Source organism: Heterodontus francisci, chromosome 5 (assembly GCF_036365525.1).
Source record: "Heterodontus francisci isolate sHetFra1 chromosome 5, sHetFra1.hap1, whole genome shotgun sequence".
NCBI lineage: Eukaryota > Metazoa > Chordata > Chondrichthyes > Heterodontiformes > Heterodontidae > Heterodontus > Heterodontus francisci.
In genome coordinates this window covers 94,505,095-94,528,503 of record NC_090375.1, presented here as the reverse complement: position 1 = coordinate 94,528,503, position 23,409 = coordinate 94,505,095, and the positions used below count along the sequence as shown (strand labels likewise).

Here is a 23,409-nt window from a genome sequence, read left to right as displayed (position 1 = left end):
AATGACATGACAACTATTGAATACATCCATACAATAAAGCACAATGCTAGTGGCAAAGCTTTGATTCTACAAGTTTTACTAAAACTTTCAATGTACAATTACTGCATGACTAATTAAACTCATCTAATGAACAGGAGTTAAACAGCATAGTAGACAAACTGTACTTAATTTTGGAGCACCTAAGAGCTATTTCTAATGGGAGGCAACATTCAGATTTTTTTGCATAAAGGTGTTAAAATTCAAAGATCCTCTTTCAAATGCAACAGGGATCTGTTTAAATAAATTCTCTTCAGCTTTTAATCTTCCTCTGTCATGCACCAACATCTAGTATCTGGTTGGCCTAGGTCCATGATCTTCAACCAGCTACAGAGATATATTGAAGACTTAGAACAATGTTCTCTATATAAAAAAAAACTGTTGGGATCCTTCTGACATCTTTAATGATTTGTTCCTGTATGATGAATGTCGATTCCTTTTCACAGAATAGTACAGCACAGGAGGTGGCCAGTCAGCCCATTAAGTCTGTGCAAACTCTTTTTGTAGCCATTTCCAATTAAGAAAACTTTTATCTTTTCCAAAGTGCCAATTTTTGCAAGCATTTTGATTAAAAGATCCAATTTTCACAAAAATAGACTTGCACTTAAAAATAAAATAATCTGAGACATTCAATACAATTTAGGAGTAACCTAGGTAGCTAATAGTACTGGATCAGTTACAGCAAATAGCTTGTGATATTCTTTTAAATGGTACTAATGTTAACTACTAATTAAGCATAATTGCTTCAATATTCAAGTTAATCCAACGAGGCCTAAACAAAGTTTGAACAAACAAATATATCAATAAAAAATTCTATATCAATAACTTCAGGTACCAAAGGGTATAAATGTGAAAAAAAATTAGGACCGCTATTACCATATTACAATGTAAATCATGGCCCTGGTCAGCAGGTATACCATAAAACTACCCCAAACTCCAGTTTTCCAATCGCTTATCAAACCAAGCAGCAATGTGAAGAGTACATCAGCTGTTGCAAAATGTCAATTTGACAGCAGCGACAGAATGTTTTTTTTTTACATCCAGAAAAATAGTTTGAGGGTTTAAATATGTTCACTGTAACAATTTCATTTCAGGGTGAAATGTACCAATCGATTAAGATTGAGAGAAATGCTACAGGCTTAAACTGAATTTTCTTTCAATCGAAGAAAAACAACAATGGGGGGGGGGGGAGGGGGTGTTTACTGAGAAATATATCAAACAATTCAATAAAATATTTGACAAATGATAACAGCATGGATTTGTAAAGTGTAAGTCATGTCTAATGAAACTAATTGAAATTTTTGAGGTAACTAACATGGTACACAATGAAGTGTCTGTGAATGTTATGTATATGGACTTTCAGAAGGCATTCGATAAGGTTCTGCATAAGAGATTAACAGTGTACAGAGAATTGCACGCAACCTATTGACATGGGTAGGGAATTGATTAGAAGGTAGGAGACAGAGTAGGGATAATGCTGATGTACTCCAATTGGCAGAATATGGTGTGCCACCAGAGATTTGTACTGGGGCCTCAGCTTTTCACTATATTTATGAATAAATTAGGAGGAGAGTGTGCCACAAATATACAAATCTGCAGATGACACCATGTTAGGTAGCAGAGTAGATATTGCAGATGGGAGCAAAATATTGCAAAGGGATATTAACAGATTAAGTGAGTGGGAAAACTGTGGCAAATGGGAGTTAAATGTCTGTTGGATCCAAGAAAGATAGATCAGCGTATTCTCTAAATTGCAAATAGGTGGGAACTGTGGAGAAACAGAGATTTAGGGATCCAAGTACAGAAATCACTTTTTTAAAAAAAGTCAGTGGACAGATAGAAAAATTAAAAAGGATAATTGAACATTGGCCTTTATCAAAGCGGCTTGGATGCAAAGGGATAGAAGTTGTGTTAATTATATAAAGCTCTGGATAGATCCCATTTAGAGTACTATGTTCAGTTCTGGCTACCACACGTCAGGAATAATATAATTGGCCTTGGACAGGGTGCAGAGCAAATTTACCAGAATGATACTGGGACTAAGGGGATTAAATTATGAGGGCAGTCTGCATAGGCTAGGCTTGCAGTCCCTTAAGATTAATTGATCTTAATTGAGGTGTTTAAGCTGATTAAGATGATTGATAGGGTAGATAGAAAGAAACTATTCCTTTTGATGGGGGGAGTACACCTTAAAATAAGAGATAGCTGTGCAGGGGTAATATCAGAAGCACTTCTTTACACAAAGGGAACTGAAATCTGGAACTACCCCACATCTACTCCCACCTCCCCCCCCCCTCCCCAAAAAAAGCTGTTGAGGCGTCAGTATGATATAATGCAGTTTATATTTATTTTTCCTCAACACATTTGTGGACCAAATATCTAATTTTTTGGTGGAAAAATTTGCCAAATAAAGGCAAAGTATTAAAATAATATACAGTTTAATGCATTATCCAATTCTGCAACTGGAATAAACCAGAAGCAGAATAGTCTACATTTCTGTATACTTAAAACATCAAAAGTAGCCTAGTTACAGTTTACAGATCCATTACAATTTTTTTTTTAAATAAACAGCTCAAGAGGATAAAGGAAAAGCAACATTCAAACAGGAGAACTCATGGAAACATACATATATTTTGTTATACATAACCCGCGTATTAAATTCAGACAAAACAGGAGTACACTATGTACATATCTAACAGGTTTTACTATTATTGATCAGTTGAAACATTGATTTCCCCTTCTATATCATTAATACACCCCAAGTGTGATTTTCATTTGCATTTACAATGCTTTGTAAAGTGACCTTTTATTTCTTCCCTCAAATTTCCACACTATTCCCTTCAGTCAATAAGTTCCACATCTATTGCTGCATTATTATTGAATGTTACTCCTTGGCTGACTCACTAAAAGAAGCCAAGTGTGATTATTGCAGGAAGGATCACGCCCCAGTTTTCTTTATTTCTAGCAGAAAACTAGTCCAAGCCTAGTAAATCTTGCCTCAAGGGAAAGCTGATATGCAACTGTCAGTCAAGACTGGTCATTCAAACTCTGGTCTCTTTGTTAGCATGTAACCAGATCATACCCAGTCTGCATGCACATACTATTATTCTCCTAATTTTCTGCTGACTAAATGTGACAACTATAGAACTGTCAGAATATTCTTTTGATGATCTAAATACTTGAGCTCTTGGTGAATGTGGTTTTGTATGTGCATTATATCACTGCATTAACAGTTTTTTTAGACCTTTATACACCGACCACGAATATAAACACACAACTAAATTATTAAATAAGTAGAAAGATAAAAGTAATAGCAATTTACGTTTTGATAACAAATCTACTCTATCATGCGACAAATTGTGGATAATTTTCAAAAGAAGTGAGTTACAGCTTAATAAGACTTTCTTTACACAAGATTAAGAATCCATTCCTTCAATGGTGTTTTCATATATAAATAGGCTGACACTCAATGCCTGTATATTGTACAGAATGTAAGTGTGATGGGCTGCTGTCCATGTATCAGGTTTCATGAAAAATATACACGGTGAATATGAATTTGTAATACTGCCTTTTTGATCACCAAACCTACTTCATAAAACTTTCATTGGTGGATACTGAACTTATGAAATCAATAATGCTGCCAAACCATATTTCTGCCTAAAATATAAGCCATAATGCAAAGTGTTAATTTAGCCCCAAAATTACCACTTTTTCTGTACTGAAAGGTAACTGCTGCAAATGCATGGTGGTAAGATAATGGGTAAGGAATACAGTACTTTGCTGATGCAGAGTATGGAAGATAAAACGCTCATGTTCAAACTGAAGCAATTCATTCCATGAAGTCCTCAGTGTGCTCTTCATTCAGAAGTGAAAGCTCATGTTGCCAATTAATATTCTTCTGGTTCCTGAGTCAGTTCTTCACCATGTCCCTGACCTTCATCTGGCACTGCAAATCCCTCCTGAAATTTAAAAATATATTACTACATACAGTATTTCTACATGCTTTTGCAAATAATTTGTAAAAACTGTACATACATCGGTAGCATATAGCACATCCATGAGTCGCTGCACAAGGTCAATATTCTCCTGTCCATGTTCTTGGCAGATGAGTTCAATTTCTCTCAGTTTCCCAAAGTAGAAGTCCCTCTCCTTCTCAACTCCTTCAAGTGCGAGTTTTAATGAACTCACCTGCTCATAGGTGGAAAAATAATTAATGGAGGAAAAATACATTTTGCATACAGTCTCAGGAATGTTTTACCTGCAAGTAGAAAAAACATTTTTTTTTAATACAACATTTCAACTAACTCTCAAGACATATATTCAACATTACAATATATTCAGGTTAAATAAAGATCCTGAGATCACTTCTGATAACTTGTGCAGAGAAGGTTGTTCTCTACAACTCCTGTTGCCAACAAATCTCACCAGAAAGAGAATTAAAATATTTTGCCATCACTACGGAATTTTCAGTGTAAAAAGAACCCCACAGATTGAAGTGTATTACAACACATATCTTGGACTTAAGAAGGAGATATACTATGAGTTTCACTCTCCAGGTTCACATTGCTACCCAGAGATGTGTTGTGTCACAATCAATTCCAGTCTCTTACACTTCAATGTTACCCAGACTATATTTATATGAGCAGAAAATGATGGAAATACTCAGCAGGTCTGGCAGCATCTGGCAAGAGAGAAACAAAGTTAACATTTCAGGTCTGTGACCTTTCATCAGAACCCACAGACCCGGTCACAGATTTATTTATTTAGAGATACAGCACTGAAACAGGCCCTTCGGCCCACCGAGTCTGTGCCGACCAACAACCACCCATTTATACTAACCCTACAGTAATCCCATATTCCCTACCCCCTACCACCTCCTACACTAGGGGCAATTTACAACGGCCAATTTACCTATCACCTGCAAGTCTTGGCGGTGGGAGGAAACCAGAGCACCCGGCGAAAACCCACGCGGTCACAGGGATAACTTGCAAACTCCGCACAGGCAGTATCCAGAATTGAACCCAGGTCCCTGGAGCTGTGAGGCTGCGGTGCTAACCACTGCGCAGTTTCCCTCTCCACAGATGCTGCCAGAACCCGCTGAGTATTTCCAGCATTTTCTGATGTTATTTCACATTTCCAGCATCTGCAGTATTTTTGCTTTTATATTTATAAAAAATGATTGGGAAAACTCTGCTCTTATACAGAGTGGTAGGCCGAGTATCATGACAATGCTACCAACGTTATGCAATCACAAAGCTGTTTTATTCAATTTTCCATTAGGGAGAATAGTGCAGTGACAGCTCCCATCCCTGTTCCAAAATAGGTTTTGCATGAAAATATCTAGGACATCAAGTGATTCACTTTACTATATTACATAAATGAAATGATTTTCCCTGGTGCTGGTTGCTTGCTTACTCAATACCGTTTTAAGAGAGTAAAAATGTAAATAAAAACACTGGTAGCTAAGTGTGCATTCTATCTAACTGATCACAGGTTTTAAAAGATGCAGCAAGTGCCATGAAATGTTTGGCAGTCAGTCAGTCAATCACACTGAACACTGCTCATTATATATGTACTCCAAGCACAAGTCCAGAGCTTGTAAGCTATGACCTGAAATGAGTGGATGCCACCCAGCTCCCCTCCTCTACCCTGGTCAACCAAAGGATCAACCCTCATGGCTCCCCTGTTTTGGGCTAAAGAATAACCATAATTCAATGACATCCTGCAATATTGTAGTCTCGAGAGCCAACCTCCCCTGACAACTTTGCCCAGGCCAATTTTATATTATATAACATAACCATCTCAACATGCATCTGGGTGTTATTAGATTGCACATTACCAGCAACATAGTTAGTGGCCTGTTAAGGAAGCATATACTACTTGGTTCCACAAATTTCTGGAATAGTGGAGAAAGGACAAAAGGCCCAGCATCTCCTATATATTGCTGGTGTATCCAATCACTAGAAGGTATTCAAAAGCTGCCGAGTATACTCTCTTTTCATATAGTATCTCAATTCTGCTTGGCTCCTTCCTGTTAAATATACTGGCCAAACCCAATTCTGAGGGGGAATTAGTTCTATGCGAGGTCTACCACTTTCTTTAAGGACTGTTGATAAATATTGTTTAAAAATCAGAGTTAAGAATACGGAGAAGGAACAAACAAAGGAATTATAATTTTCCATATTATTTGCATCTCTCTTCTACTTGCAGTTTTGCATTAATTCAAGAGTTTTTAAATGTCAGAGTCATAAGTGAAAACCTACTCCTTTAATTTGTTAGTTTTAAATATAAAATGCCAGTGGCATTGGCAAATATAGCTTTAAGGAGGAAAATTATTTTTTGCCTATTTTGGCCCATTTACAAAATTATCCAGCGGCTTCAAAGATCCAAATTGGCACTACAGCACATAAAAATAAAGATGTTAAGTCAAACCTAAAATCTACTTCAAACAAAAAATACTAAACATTAAACACTTCTCATGATCAATTTTTACTTCAATAGAAACTAACATTTATCAATGTGATGTGGTATTAAAATTGGTTCTATCTGTAGTTTAGAGAAACCCCAATCCAAATGTCAATTAGTGTGTGCACAAAATAAAGGATCATGCCATGGACTTGGCAGGAATCTCTACTAACATGTTGAGAACAAGCTTGTTTCTCAACAGGGATGGGACAACAGGGGAGTGGGGGGGGGGGGGGCTGATGGTTTGAGTGTGGGAGAGATGATAATAAATCCCAAGGTTGGGCAGGTAGTGACATACTTACTCCATGACACACAAATAGCAGTAGCTCTGTTACTGAACTGCTGGCCTGAATGCATCTGAAGTCTGACATGGGAGATAGAGGGAAAAATAATCAAAATACCTTGTTCAAAAAAAAATTCATTACCCGTGAATTTATCGATCATCAGAATTCCATTTCAACTACACCTCTGATATCTATTCAGAATTGATGAATACTTATAATTACTGGAAAGTTTAGACTTAATGCCACATACCTGCTCATTCAATTGTGCAATATGTGATTCTGCATCACCACCACTTTTTGCTCCTGGTGCCTTTCTAGCTTGAGCTGAAGTTGGCCTAGATGGTGTTGACGCTGATTTAGGAGATGGAGTGCTTTTTGGAGCAGCAGCACCTACCATTTGGGCACAAATTGAACCACCTGAACAACCTTTTTAATTATTGTAAGTTCTGATACACAAGTCACACTTGCATGCAGGTTTAGATGAAAATTAGCAAAGCAGTTCTCATTTGAGTTGATAGGGAATTAAAAGCTTCCGAGTTATGTCTCATGTTGGAAAATCAAAATTTTAGAACTCAATTTGATTTCTCAAACTTGGATATTCATGCAAATTTAGACAATATCCCATATATGACCATTTTTATCCTAGGAAATAGAATTGAAAATAATAAGCAACTAAAACTTGCATGGAAGGTGCTTTAATACTCCCAGTCACATGAGGAGGCTTTCACCTATGACATTGGAAACCGCCTGGGAGAATTTAGGTGGAAAATATTGGCTATTTATAGCCACTGATTGCAAATAAGATTATATCTTTGTGAATCAAAATTAGTACTTCTGTAAAGTACTATTTAAACAATTCATGGTTGGTGGGGGAAGTGGACCAAATACTTATCTCATTCCTCATGGCATCTTCAACATAATGTGGCTGAGAACTACATCAGTAATCTGGTTTTCTCAATGGTCATTTGAGGTTCTATGAGTGACTTCGTTCCACGTGGGAAAAAATATAGTTTTTATCTTCACCCCAGTGTGCTTATTAAACAATGATTTTAACTACTTTCAAGAGATATTTGGTGGTAAGTCGTATTACGTAATCGTATATTCCTCATTCTTTGAGCATAATGTGGAAGTTAAATTGTGATCAGTAAATTATAAGGATACCCATTCTCTTGATGTAATTTCCTGTGCTCAACAAAAAGGCATCCCCTCAGAGCACATAAAGGAGGAAGCCAATTAAAATTGGTTAAACCATAATATGTTATACTTGTTAAACATTTAACACTTGCAAAAACTGTATAATACGATGTAGTTAATAGGAAGATGGATTAAAAGCAGAGAAAAATCAGAGGCCAATTCCAGACGAACGGTCAAAGGAAAGAACACAAGAAATATGGTATGTGGAAGATAGTTCTTCAATTGAAATAAGGACAAACATGTAGAAATAAATTAGTAATTCACATTCGAAGAACAATCATATTAAAGCAGTATCTCCAGAATTAAGGAAGTGTCAATTTAGGATTCAGGGAAAATTTAATACAATTCTACCAAACTGCATACTCATTTTAATGAAAGCACTGAGAGGATTAATCCACATGCTCCCTACAGATTGACCAAAGCCAGACGCAGGTCAGGAGGCAGTTGTACTAACATATTTGCCATGACATTTCCTGTGGCCATCCACCTCTTCAATAAAGTCAAATTCACCATAAAGGAACTGTCTCCAGTGGATAACCACTGAAGTAACAGATGGTGTTATGGAACCTCATATTGGTCTCCTGTAGCTCAGATACACCTCAGGATGTGCAAACAAAACTGCTGTCCAAGACTAAGCCAACTGGAGGCATTTTAATGCTGCTGAGGTTCTAGTTACAAGGAAAACGGCTGGAGATTGAGTTGCACTTGTTACCTCCCATCTACTCACTACTAATGGTGTCAGGTTGTTGAGAAATCATCTTTGGCCACATCTTGAGAATGTACCTGCTACCTTGGATATCCAATAGTTCATGATAATTGAAGGCCCATCCTCGAGAAAAATTGTTATATTCCCGATCCATTCCCCGCTAATAATTTTCCAAGCGTGTCAACAATGCACAGGCAGACAGCTATTAATGACAGCTAATGACAGAACTCTGTGTTTGAATCCCTCCAATCAGGTCTCCACCCCGGTACAGTACTGAAACAGTTCTGATCAAAGTTACAAATGACAGCCTGTGGGAATGGCCTCATCCTTCTCAACCTGTCTGCAGCCTTGACAGTTGACCACATCATCCTCCTCCAATACCTTTCCAACATTCTCCAAGTGGGTGGAACTGCAATCACCTGGTTCCATTCGTTTCTATCAAATCGTAGCAGAGAATCACCTGCAATGGCTTCTCTCCCCGTTCTCAACATCTTTACCTCTGTGCCCCCAAGGATCTACCCTTGACTCTCTATTTCTCATCTACATACTGTCCCTTGGTGACATCATCTGAAAACACTGTCAATTTTCACATGTACACTGACAACACCCAGCTTTACCAAACTACCAGCGCTCTCAACTTCTCCACCATCTTTAAATTATCAGATTGATTATCTGACATCCAGCACTAGAGGAGCAGAAATTTCCACCAATTAACTATTAAGAAGATTGAAGCCATCACCTTCAGTTCCTGCTACAAACTCCATTCCGTAGCCATCAACTCTATCCCTCTTCCTGGAAACTGTGAGCCTGAACAGGACAGTTCACAACCTTGGTGCCATATATGACCTCGAGATGAGTTTCAGACTACTTGTCGACACCATCACAGACTGTGTATTTCCACCTGCATAACATTGCCTGACTCTGCCCCGCCTCAGCTCATCTGCTGCTGAAACCCTCATTCTTGCATTTGTTACCTCTAGACATTACTATTCCAATGGATTTCTGGCCATTCTACTCTCCATAAATTTGAGGTCATCCAAAATTCTGCTGCCTGTGTCCTTACTTGCACCATCCGTTCACCCATCACCCATGTACTCATCGACTTACGTTGATTTCCAGTTATGCAACGCCCCGATTTTAAAATTCTCATCCTTGCTTACAAACCCATCCATGGCCTCGCCCCTCCCCATCTCTGCAATCTCTTCCAGCCTCACAATCCTCCGAGATATGTGCTCCTCTAATTCTAGCCTCTTGAGCATCCCCCATTTTAATTGCTCCACGATTAGTGGCCTTGCATTTAAATGGCAAGGCCCTAAGCTCTGGAATTCCCTCCCTAATCCACTTTCCTCCTTGTTCTACGAGGTAGGTTTCAAGCTTTTGGTCATCTGCCCTGTCACTTTACATGGCCTGGTGTACTTTAGCGCTCCTGTGAAGTGCTTTTGGATATGATGTGAAAGGCACTATATAAATGCAAGTTGTTGTTGCAGAGAATGAAAGCCGAGGTCAGGTCTAAAGATAAAGCCCTGGATTGGTATTTTTTTCTCTAGACTGGAATGGGGGAGGAGGGCAAGAAAGAAAGAAACTAGGCAAAGTAAAGAGCATTTGAGAAATCAATCCATGAGACGGAAGAGGCATAAATAAGAGTTCAGCAATGTTTGCTGGTGGGAGGAAGTTGAAACCTAAGTAGGCAATGTTACAGGGGTTGAAGATGGTGATTTTTCTGATGGTTCACATGTGAAATATAAAGTTCAGCTCGAGGTTGAACAGAATAGTAAAACTGTACATGCCTTAGTATACAACGCTACAGGCTAAGTGCTGGAAAATGGGATTAGAATAGATAGGTGCTTGATGGCCGGCACAGACACGATGGGCCGAAGGGCTGGTTTCTGTGCTGAATAATTTTATAACTATGACCATCAGGCTCAATCTGAGCAGTCAAGGAAGTTAATGCTAGAGGCTTGCAGGTGTTGCTGAGAATCAAAAGAAGTGGTTTCAGTTTTTAGCAACAGTTATAGGAAATTTGACTCATCCAGAACTTAAAGTTAAGCATCTGGAGAGTACAGAAACATTTTCTACAGTGCTGGTGGCAGCAGAGGAGCAGTGGTAGTAACTGGTGCTTATTTGCAAATGGATCCCCTATTTTCAGATGATATCACTGAGAGCTAGCACAAAGTTGATGAACAGGAGGCAACCAAGGATGGATACCTGGGACACAACAGAGGTGAACTGTAGGATTGCTACAGAACAAGCTGTAATTCGGATCAGACTGAAAAGATTAATCGTAAACAAGATGACATGAAAAGAAGAAAATGCAGAGGCTGACAGCATACGGATATGTCTAAATATGACAGACTAGAAAATACTATATACGTACATGCAATGCTATTACCTGCACTTGGAGAACTTGCTGCCTTCTTTGGCAAATTAAAAATCTGTTCACCAGGATTGGGTGGAGGAATAGCATCTTGACCTTGTCGAGCAAGGACAGGATCATATTCTTTACCATCGTAGTTTGCATCAAAAAACTTCTTGAACCACTGGATAAATTCTAAGTTATCCTGAAAGCGACCTTTAACCAATCGTTCCACTGGAATAACCTGAACAAAAATAAAGGTACAATTTTATTTGATTACATAAGAATCCAGTCTAACAAAATTTAGGAAAATCCAGGTTTTGGATATCTGAGCACAGTACTAAATCTAATGCAACATCTTAAGACGATACATAAAATTAGAATAGTGCAATAATCAGATTGTGAAATTCAAGAAAATTTCAGAATTTACAACATCTTTACAATTATTAGAATGTTTTGCACTGTTCATTTTATTTTCATCCGACATATGAATGTATAAACAAGCTAGATTACTTAAAAAAACAGAATTGATTCCAACTAGGCGATGCCAAACATATGAATAGAGGCAGACAAAAAGGGAGCATGAAAAAGTGCCAACATGTTTGTAGAGAACAATGAAATTTCAGTACAGAAATAGTATATTCATATTATATATAACAGAAAGTGCTGGAAATACTCATCAGATGAAAGGTCACAGACCTGAAACATTAACTGTTTCTCTCTCCACAGATATTGCCAGACCTGCTGAGTATTTCCAGCACTTTGTTTTTATTTCAGACTTCCAGCATCTGCAGTATTTTGCTTTTATTCAAATATATCAGTAATTGCACTTCAAAAGTATGAAGTGCTTTGGGAGACCTTGATGCCACGAAAGCTCTTTGTTTCTTTAATGGAAAGTTGCTTTACGGTGACATTGCAAAGGAAGTGCTTTTTCCAGAATAGATTGCAGAACAAAGTTACATAAAAATTAAATTGTTGTAGTATGCTGCATACAGTGGGAGTGAATTAATGCTTTTATTTACATGTATAGGCTGTTATCATAACAGTTGAACCAGAAAATCAACTTTTAATATCCTCTTTGTATGGATCATGCTCCAAGAACAAATAAATATTGGGGAATAAATATATATACACACACACATATATATATATATATATATATATATATATATATATATATATATATATATACACATACAAAATCAACAGCAAGAATTTTAAAAACAGCTAAATCAGATTATTGCTATAAGCCACTATTAACTAAGAGAAAATCTTCCTCCCAAAAGTTCATCTGTCTTTTACTAAGATGCCAACAGTCTGTTGCGCATAGAATTTTCTGTTATTTTATTTGACTGAAGGGTAGAAAATAGGGAACAGGAGCAAATTAATATTTCTTGGACTAGCTTGATGTATCTAATGGTATGCCAACGTATCTGTTGTGCTCTCCATACATGTAAATAATTCAACAAGGGCAGAGAAGGAATATCATTCTACTCGTGAAACCAAATATGTAGTGCTCCTGGAGAAAAATAATGGATAACAGCAATATGCTTAACACTAAACTTATCAATGGGATATTAGCTGACTGGTACCGTTTACTGAGTTCTAGCCACGTGTCAGTGTTGGCTGACAAAAAACAGTGCATGCTGCTGCCGCCTCTGTCCCCTCTGCCAAAACCACATTAGAATTCTCCATAATTCACTTGTGGTATTGTGCTAGTTTGCAATCAGCAGAAGGGAAGAAAATAATTCCATTTCTATGTTGAACACTCACTGTAACAAAGTTAATAGGGGTTAAGTGCCCTTGGGCAACACTGAGGGAAATCTGGCTGATTTGAAGATATTCTCAAGTTAGCTTTCTAAATAGTATAACAAGAATTAGTGGCTTGATTCTGAATATAATTCTTTAACTTTTTAATCACATTATAGCTATTTTCTCCCTGTATATAAATTATTTTAATAAACATTAACGAATAATTATATTAAAATATGCTTTAAGAAATGTTGGAATTTCAGTGGGAAAATACAGCGACTGCTGTGGAATTGAGCCAAACAGACAATATATTTTCCAGGTTTTGTCTCTGGATTGCAGACATGTTAGCCATCAGAATTTCATACCAACAGTCAGCATTTAATGAAATTATGTTAGTATTTGCTGATAAAAATAAGCAGTTCCCCATGCTGCCCCTTGTTCCTCTTCTGAAGTTTTCCAAAGTATGCTGCGGTTTTCCTGTGCCCCTGGGTACATCCCGTGATGGGTCATGATCAGCACCCAGTGCAGCAGGGAAGAAATCATGTGGCTCACTCAAAGTTATGGCACCCAATGAAGTCTAAGTACTTCAGGCAGAGATATACTGCAGAGATTGATCATGTGAATCGTACTGAAAACATATAAATGTATCAAGGGGCAACATGCAGCAGATTGAAAGGAAACACTCTGGGTAGAGTGATGCAAAAATCTAGAGGTAGCTGATACATAAATACCAAATATCAGAACTTTACTGCTGCTCTTGATGAGGAACATAAGAACAAGGAGCAGGAGTAGGCAATTCAGCTCCTCGAGCCTGCTCCGCCATTCAAAATGATCATGGCTGTTCTCATCTCGGCCTCAACTCCACTTTCCTGCCTGTTCTCCATAACCCTTCAACCCATTAATAATTAAAAATCTGTCTATCTCCTCCTTAAATTTACTCAATGTCCTGGCATCCACCGCACTCTGGGGTTGTGAATTCCACAGACTCACGACCCTTTGAGAGAAGTAATTTCTCCTCATCTCGGTTTTAAATCTGCTACCCCTTATCCTAAAACTATGACCTCTCATTCTATATTGCCCCACCAGAGGAAACATCCTCTCTACGTCTACTTTGTCAATCCCCTTAATCATCTTATATACCTCAATTAGATCTCCTCTCATTCTTCTAAACTCTAGAGAGTGAAGGCCTAAACTGCTCAATCTCTCTTCATAAGACAAACCCCTCATCTCTGGAATCAATCTAGTGAACCTCCTCTTAACTGGCACCAATGCAACTACATCCCTCCTCAAGTAAGGGGACCAAAACTGTACGCAATACTCCAGGTGCGGTCTCACTAATACCTTATACAGTTGCAGCAACACTTCCCTACTTTTATAGTCTATTCCTTTAGCAATAAATGCCAAAATTCCATTTGCCTTCCTTATTACCTGCTGCACCTGCATGCTAGTTTTCTGCAATTCATGCACGAGGACACCCAGATCCCTCTGCACCAAAGCGCTCTGAAGTTTCTCTCCATTTAGATAATAATTTGCCTTTCTATTCTTCCGACCAAAATGGATAACCTCACACTTATCCACGTTAAAATCCATCTGCCAAACTTGGCTAGAGTACCTTCTATCCCTGCATCCAAGTCATTAATATAGATTGTAAATAGTTGGGGCCCCGAGGACTGAACCCTGTGACACCCCACTAGTTACAACTCGCCAACCAGAAAAGGACCCATTTATCCCGACTCTGTTTTCTGTTGCTTAGCCAATCCTCTATCCAAGCGAATAAATTGCCCCTAACCCCATGTGATCTTACCTTGTGTATTAACCTTTTGTGCGGCAACTTATCAAATGCCTTCTGGAAGGGGGAAGAGCACGTCAAACTCAGATAACCAGGTGGTGAAGGGTAGAATACTGCAACCTAGTCTTTATTCACTTACAAGTTTTTAATTTACAGAGAGACACACTGTGTACTTCCAAAACAAAGCAGGAACCAGTGGCTTGCTTTGGAGTTAATGAGCAGGATTCCGTTAAAAGAATGGTAGTCGCAGAGAAATTATGGTTTCTATCCACAAAAGAAAGAGAATCCCAGTCAGACTGAAAGATACCTAGAATCTTCAGGTTGTCATGATGGTATGCACTGGGGAGATCTACAGTATAATCACAAGGAGCATTTGGTCTCACAAGGAATGTCTAAGACATGCTACAGTTTTATACTGTATAATGGATGATTGTAATGCTCAAGGGTATTCCATTTAAACTGCTTTCACTGATTTTTGGAAGGTATTTGATTTTGTGCCTACTGCTGACCTCATGCAACTACATAGCCAAAACTTGGGATTTCTAATCAAGGATGTATATATCAGCTTCAAGATCCATGTATGGGAAGATGGGAGACTCTTGCTCGGTCAAACAAAAGTGAGGGAAAAGAGTTCCCACCAGCAACCATCCTATCTGATAGCTTCATTAACAATGTCTCAGGTAGCCTTGTAAAGGGCAGGCTTGAAAATCCATGCTCCAGGCAGTTGTAAAGAACTGTGATTATTTTTTTCAGATGTATTGTTGGCAGACTCACCTTGGGATAAACTGTATTCTACTCAAAAACTTAATAGGCTATCTAGTGAACATGATGATGGGTTACCCCCTTTTGCAGTACTGTCTTTGCATGATTCAAGAGGGAATCTTGAAGGTGTTTAAAGATATAAGGGCCATCCGTCCCAATTATTAATTTGTACTTGCGTCTAGGGGTCTTGGTGGATGCTAATTTTAGCCTGGACACAAAATTTATAACAATGCTAAGGGGCAAAGAGCATTTTGGTCTTTCTCATCTTATTTCAAAGACAGCAAAGCCCAATGATGCTCAAGATTGTTTCTTGTATGGTATGTGTTCATTCTCTCCTTGTGGTTAAGAACTCCTCAGCATTAAGCACTTCCTGGAGCTGAGAAGCAAGATCCAGGAGCACTTATTATTTACATTATAGTGTTCAGATCTGATACATGCATTCATGCAAGAAAAACACAGTACGTCAAAGTGTAAAAAAATGACTAATTTTTGATTCCTATCTCCCAATATTTTTAATATCTTGTTCAGAAATTTGTCAATGCACCAATGCAAAAAAAAAAGCTCTTTGGTCCAGGTTAGTTTTGCTTTGCAATAAAAGTGATGGAATATTGGGTGTTATTGCAACCAAAGTTACAAAAAGCTCATGTCCTATCACACCCAGATTGTAAGTACTAAAACAGTTAAAGATAGTATCAAACTTAAAGAAAAAGCCTATAATTGCGCAAAGATGGGAGGCAGGTCAGAAAATTGGGCAAATATAAAAAACAGCAAAGAATGACTAAAAGATTGATAAGGAAGGTAAAATTAGAGTACGAGAGAAAGCTAGCTAGAAATATAAAGACAGATAGTAAGAGTTTCTATAGATATTTTAAAAAGAGTTAACAAAGTGAGCGTTGGTCCTGTAGAAAGTGAGTCTGGGGAATTAATAATGGATAATAAAGGAGATGGCAGATGAACTGAACAAATATTTTGCATCGGTCTTCAATACTGAGGATACAAGTAACACCCCAATATTATCTTTAAGTCAGGAAATGGAAGGGAGGGAGGAATTCAAGAAAATAACAATCACCAGGGAAGTGGTACTGTACAAATTGTTGGAGCTGTGGTGTTAAATGAAGTGGCCAGTGAGATAGTTGATGCGTTAGTTTTAATTTTCCAAAATTCCCTAGATTCGGGGAAGGTGCCGTTAGATTGGAAAATAGCGAATGTAACTCCATTATTCAAAAAGGGAGGGAGACTGAAAGCAGGAAACTACAGGCCAATTAGCTTAACATCTGTCTTGGGGAAAATGTTAGAAGCTATTACTAAAGACATTATAGCAGGGCATTTCGAAAAATTCAAAGTAATCAGGCAGAGTCAACATGGTTTTGTGAAAGGGAAATCATGTTTAACCAATTTATTGGAGCTCTATGAGGGAGTTACATGTGCTGTGGATAAAGGGGAATCGGTGGATCTAATGCACTTAGATTTCCAGAAGGCATTTGATAAGGTGCCACATCAAAGGTTATTGCAGGAAATAAGAGCTCATGGTCTAGGGGGTAAAAGATTGGTTAGCTAACAGGAAACAGAGAGTAGACATAACTGCGTCATTTTCTGGTTGGCAAGATGTAACGAGTGATGTGCCACAGGGATATGCACTGGGGCCTCAACTTTTTACAATTTATATAAATGACTTGAAGAGACCTAAGGTATGGTTGCTAAATTTGCTGATGACACAAAGATAGGTAGGAAAATAACTTGTGAAGAGGACATAAGGGGACTACAAAGTGATATAGATAGGTTAGGGAGTGGGCAAAGATCTGGCAAATGGTGTATAATGTGGGAAAGTGTGAAATTGTCCACTTTGACAGGAAGAATAAAAAAGCATATTATCTAAACCTGAGAGATTGCAGAACTCGGAGATGTAGAGGATCTGGGTATCAGAGTGCATGAATCGCAAAAGGTTAGTATGCGGATACAGCATGTAATTAGAAAGCTAATAGAATGCCATCGTTTATTGCAAGGAGAATTGAATACAAAAGTAGAGAAGTTATGTTTGAGCGATACAGGGCATTGGTGAGACCACATCTGGAGTACTGTGTACAGTACTGGTCACCTGATTTAAGGAAGGATGTAAATGCGTTGGAGGCAGTACAGAGAAGGTTTACTAGACTAATACTTGGAATGGGCAGGCTGTCTTACGAGGAAAGATTGGACAGGCTCGGCTTGTATCCGCTGGAAGTTAGAAGAGTAAGAGGCAACTTGACTGAAACATAAGATCCTGAGGGGTCTTGACAGGGTGAATGTGGAAAGGATGTTTCTTTTTGCGGGAGAACCTAGAACTAGGCGTCACTGTTTAAAAATAAGGGGTCGCCCATTTAAGACAGAGATGATGAGAAGTTTTTTCTCTGAGGGTCGTGAGTCTTTGGAATTCTCTTCCTCAAAAGGCGGTGGAAGTAGAGTCTTTGAATATTTTTAGGCAGAGGTAAATAGATTCTGGAGAAGCAAGGGGGTGGGAGGTTATCGGGGGTAGGTGGAAATGTGGAGTAATCAGATCAGCTATGAACTTATTTAATGGCAGAGCAGGCTCGAAGGGCTGAGGTGGCATACTCCTGCTCCTAATTCGTATGTTCATATGTACTTATTTCCACGTCACATGTAAAGGCTTTTGGGTTTCCATTTTCAAAGAAAAACAGACCAAATGGTAATATGTGATCTGTAAACCACCTGTAAAAGTTCATGGAATAAAAATTAACTTATCCAATTACCCTACACCAGGTGATCCTAGTCAGCAGGGCTGTTCTTGGCTTTACCTGATTTTTTGAAGCATCTCGTCAGCTCTTTCTAGGCTAGCAAGAGCATGTAATGGAGAAAAAGATATATTTGTATAGATAGAGTTAACTTTAAGAGGGTGTTTACAGATGATTTTTTTCCCCTATTCTTTCATGATATGTGGGCGTCGCTGGCTAGGCCAGCATCTATTGCCTACCCCTAATTGCCCTGGGGAAGGTCGTGGTGAGTCGCCTTCTTGATCTGCTGCAGTCCATGTGGCGTAGATACACCCACAATGCTGTTAGGGAGGTAGTTCCAGGATTTTGACCCAGCGACAGTGAAGGAACGGCGATATAGTTCCAAGTCAGGCTGGTGTGTGGCCTGGAGGAGAACTTGCAGGTGGTGGTCCCAAGCATTCGCTGCCCTTGTCCTTCGAGGTGGTAGAGGTCATGGGTCTGGAAGGTGCTGTCGAAGAAGCCTTGGTGAGTTGCTGATGTATATCTTGTAGATGGTACACACTGCTGCCACTGTGCATTGGTGATGGAGGGAGTGAATGTTGAAGGTGGTAGATGGGGTGCCAATCAAGTGGGCTGCTTTTTCCTGGATGGTGCTGATCTTCCAAAGTGTTGTTGGAGTTGCAAGCATCCAGACAAATGCAGAGCATTCCATCACACTTCTGACTTGTGCCTTGTCAATGGTGGACAGGCATTGGGTAGAGAGGAGAGGAGTTACTTGCTGCAGAATTCTCAGCCTCTGACTTGCTCTTATACTCACAGTACTTAAATGGCTGGTCCAGTTTAGTTTCTGGTCAATGGTAACCCCCAGGATGTTGACAGTGGAGGATTCAGTTCCTGACCTCATTACAGCCTTGGTTCAAACATGGACAAAAGAGCTGAACAAGAGGTGGGGTGAGAGTTACTGCCCTGGACATCAAGGCAGCATCTGAGCAAGTATTGCATCAAGGACACTGAGCAAAACTGAAATCAATGGGAATCAAGGGGAAATATCTCCGCTGGTTGGAGTCATACTTAGTACAAAGGATGATGATTGTGGTTGTTGGAGGTCAATTATCTCAGCTTCAGGACACCAATGCAGGAGTTCCTCAGGGTAGTGTCCTAGGCCCAACTATCCTCAGCTGCTTTATCAATGACCTTTCTTGAATCATAAGGTCTTAAGTGGGGATGCCCACTGATAATGTTCAGCACCATTCGTGACTCCTCAGATACTGAAGCAGTTCGTGTAGAAATGCAGCAAGACCTGGACAATATCCAGACCTGGGCTGATAAGTCGCAAGTAACATTCGCGCCACACAAGTTCCAGGCAATGACCATCTCCAACAACAGAGAATCTAACCAGTGCCCCTGGACAGTAAATGGCATTAGCATCGCTGAATCCCTCACTATCAACATCCTAGGGGGTTACCATTGACCAGAAACTGAACTGGAGTAGCCATATAAATACAGTGGCTACAAGAGCAGGTCAGAGGCTAGGAATCCTGCGGCGAGTAACTCATCCCCGGACTCCCCAAAGCTTGTCCACCATCTACAAGGCACAAGTCAGGAGTGTGATGGAATACTCTCCACTTGCCTGGATGGCTGCAGCTCCAACACAAGAAGCTCAACAACATCCAGGACAAAGCAGCCCACTTGATTGGTACACCGTCTACAAACATTCACTCCCTCCACCAACGCACAGTGGCAGCAGTGTGTACCATCTACAAGATGCACTGCAGCAACGCACCAAGGCTCCTTGGACAGCACCTTTCAAACCCACGACCTCTACCAACTAGAAGGACAAGGGCAGCAAATGCATTGGAACACCACCACCTGCAAGTTCCCCTCCAAGTCACACACCATCCTGACTTGGAACTATATTGCCGTTCCTTCACTGTCGCTGGGTCAGAATCCTGGAACTCCCTTCCTAACGCACAGAGGGTGTCCCTACCTCACATGGACTGCAGCTGTTCAAAAAGGCAGCTCACCACCACCTTCTCAAGGGCAATTAGGGATGGGCAATAAATGGGCATAGCCAAGCGATGCCCACATCCCATGAATGAATAAAAAAAAGTCAATGAATGTCGAGGGGAGATGGTTGAATTCGCTATTGCTGGAGATGGTCATTGTCTGGCACTTGTGTGGCGTGAATGTAACTTGCCACTTACCAGCCCAAGCCTTAATGTTGTCCAGGTCCTGCTGCACATGGACACTGACTGCTTCAGTATCTGAGGAGTCACAAATGGTGCAGTCATGAGCGAACATCCCCACTTCTGACCTTCTGATGGAGGGAAGGTCACTGATGAAGCAGCTGACGATGGTTGGGCCTGGGACATCAAAGGGAAAATCGGATTTTGGATTTTAGATTTAGAAAAATTGCATACAAAAATCAAGGAAGGAATATTGAATCTGTAGAAGATACTGGTTGCACTACAGTTGGAGTAGTGTGCGCTGCTTATGGGCACATTATAGAAAGAATATTCAGGACAAGAAAAAAAATATGCAATTAGATTCAAGAGAATGACACAAGGGATGGGAGAACGCAGGCAGTTGTTACATTCCAGACTTCCTTCCAGCACTTTTAACTGAAATTCACAGTAAAAAAAAAAATGGCTTCCAGAAGCAGTGAGATTCCTCGGAATTAAAACCTACACAGTTTTGTATGCAATACGTGTGACAGCAAATTACAGAGCTAAATAATTATCCTTTAACTAAGGTACAGTTCACTGGCGATCATGTGGAATGCTCAGCACATTCTTTTTAGTTGTTGTTTAGATTAAGTGAAAGAGTTACTTACAAGTAAAATAGAAAAAGGAAGAGACTGTAAAATTCTATTAGTACAACGCGAACTTCACAAAATATATACACCATTACAAAACAAGTGGGCATGATCTAAAATCTTTGTGGTTCTTTTTAGTAGTTTCAGTTGAATATTACATGGCAGACGATCTCACATAGTTCCATTACTCATTCAGTTGTCAATGCAACCAAGGTTGCCTTTGATACGAAAGCAGGCCCTTTTTGTTGATCAATGGACAGGAAATGAAGATGTTGACCATTTTTAACAAAAGTAGCCGATATGAACTGCATTCACTCAATTTTTGATGTGCAACAGCAATTACAAACCATAGTTCCGGCTTCAACACCACACCTCTGGGTGTGGCAAGAATGGGGTGCATTTGGGTTGCATGGCTGATTTTTTGGCTCCACTGAAGGCATAGAAGCATTAAGTCAGGCTGGTGTGTTAAACGGGTGGCCAACCCAAACACTGCCTGTTATCGTCAGGCATATTCGGTTAAAATTGAGACTCCACTTTTTATTTTATCAAGAGTTGGAGTTAACATACGAAATAAACTACTGGCTTCAAAAGGATCAATAATCCGTTCAGCTTGAATTCAAAGGTGTTGCAGCCCAGACAATACAGGTTTCGGCCTTAGGCTGCGGATATAATGAGCTTCTCTTGGAGATGCCACTGGCTGAAGCCAATTTTTAAAAACTCTTTGTCCTGTTAATGTCAGCTTCAGTTGCCACCACTTACACTACCTGTTTATCCCGGAAACTCTATATATCGGGCAAATAGCAGAGACCATAGGCAGCACTCGCAAAGACGCCACTTAAAGTGTATTAAGCTGACCAGCTATTTTGGGCAGTTCAAACAGATGTTCATTGTGCAATTACCTGCCAGACATGAACTCTATATTGAGAAGTCAGACAGGAACTGTATATTGAGAAGCTGTTCCTGTAAATAAACTATCAGTAAGCAACACAGAACAGTTCTTACGAAATAGGAGACTATTAGGAACTTGTGGTAGGATTTCCTCCAGATTCAGGGTCACTTTCCATCAGCCCTAGTCAGTCTAATTGCCTCTTAAAAGGTTTTTTAATCTCAGCAAAGTTGACATATTCGTTGGTCAGTTAACTGTTGGCACAAGCCCCCCTGATAACCATTGGAATAAATTATTTTGCAAAGATGCCAAGTTAAGCAAATGCTGATCAATGATATTTGCTTTTACACAACAGGGTTATTAAGAAGTCAGATAGATTTACTGTCCACCTCAAAAAGCTGGCTAATCGTGTTAGTATGAATGTACTCACTATATGTAGTGGGGACTAGAACAGCATTATAAGGTTTTGGGCAAGGTTCTTCTCGCCTATCCTTCAAATATTCCATTTGTTTGCTTACAGAAAAGATTCTATAACTAGTAGTGCCTGTATCCCCCTAATATGAATTTATCCTGTTTTAACACCTGCTGTAGCTTACAGTTCCAGCACCCCTGCTGATGATCTGTTCTACATTTCTTTCACTTATTTTTAAACAAGTTGTACAGATTTTCTGTTCTTGACAACTAAAGTTTAAACTATCCAATCCAGTTTCCTAATAGAGAATCTTTCCTACTTCTAAATCCTCTAGACTCGTAAAAATCCTAAAGACTTCCATTGAGTAAAATCAATATTCCCTCTAATTTTTTGTGGATCTGCGCAGGTACTTTCAGGTTGCTGCACAGGGACGTTTGGGTTGTTGTGTGTGGGGGAGGGGGGGGGCGGCGTAGCATTGAGTAAAATCCCAAGGTAGATAATCTTTCTTAATAACTCAACCCTGGTTCTGAATCAGCCTTTTCACTCCCTGAAACTTTTCCCAATAATTCTAAATTTTTCATGTAATATGGAGACCAAATAGACCACATTTATATAACATTACCTGGCATATAAGAAGAACTGCAGTCTTCAAGTGAAACAAGATTAAAGGTAGTGCATATTACAAAATTGTGTAATTGTAGTCTATGATTTTGTGTGCATTAAAATGAATGGATGAAAAACTGCAGGCTGGAAATAAGCAATGTTGTGATATACACCAGCAATGACACAAAGGAACTTTTACTGAATATGTATGTCATATTAGTAGGGCCCAAAAATTCCCAATGTGAAACCGTCAAGGGAGGTAGATTCCAGGAGAGATTACATTGCTAAACAGACACCAACCAATCAACGAAGCCACCACTGGGCTTCAGGACACTGGCCATTACACTGATCCCTTGACCAGGCTTGCATGCAGTGTCAAGTATCGCACGGAAATAAAGATCAGTTTTCCTTTATATAATTACATTATAGTATTATATTTAATAGCTACATATTTAGTTTGCATTTATCCATATTTTTTCAATATATATTTAAGTAGCTTGGTGATTTTTTTTGTTTATCAGAACATACGAACTGGGAGCAAAATTAGGCCATTCGGCCCCTCGAGTCTGCTCCGCCATTCAATAAGATCATGGCTGATCTGTTTGTGCCTCGAATTCCACACTCCTATCTACCCCCGATAACTT

General features: G+C 39.3%; 1 protein-coding gene across 3 annotated transcripts in view; it reads right to left on the bottom strand.

The window, feature by feature from the left end:
• Nucleotides 1–59: 59 nt before the first annotated feature.
• Nucleotides 60–23,409, bottom strand: part of mapre2 (microtubule-associated protein, RP/EB family, member 2) — a 163,102-nt gene continuing 139,752 nt past the window's right edge. For all 3 annotated transcript variants that reach the window (XM_068031799.1, XM_068031798.1, XM_068031797.1), the window contains exons 4-7: nucleotides 11,075–11,282; nucleotides 7,036–7,175; nucleotides 4,072–4,224; nucleotides 60–3,995 (exon numbers count right to left, since the gene is read on the bottom strand). In XM_068031799.1, the coding sequence (XP_067887900.1) occupies nucleotides 3,924–3,995; nucleotides 4,072–4,224; nucleotides 7,036–7,175; nucleotides 11,075–11,282 (573 nt within the window). In that variant the 3' untranslated portion in view covers nucleotides 60–3,923. The remainder of the gene's footprint in view (nucleotides 3,996–4,071; nucleotides 4,225–7,035; nucleotides 7,176–11,074; nucleotides 11,283–23,409) is intronic.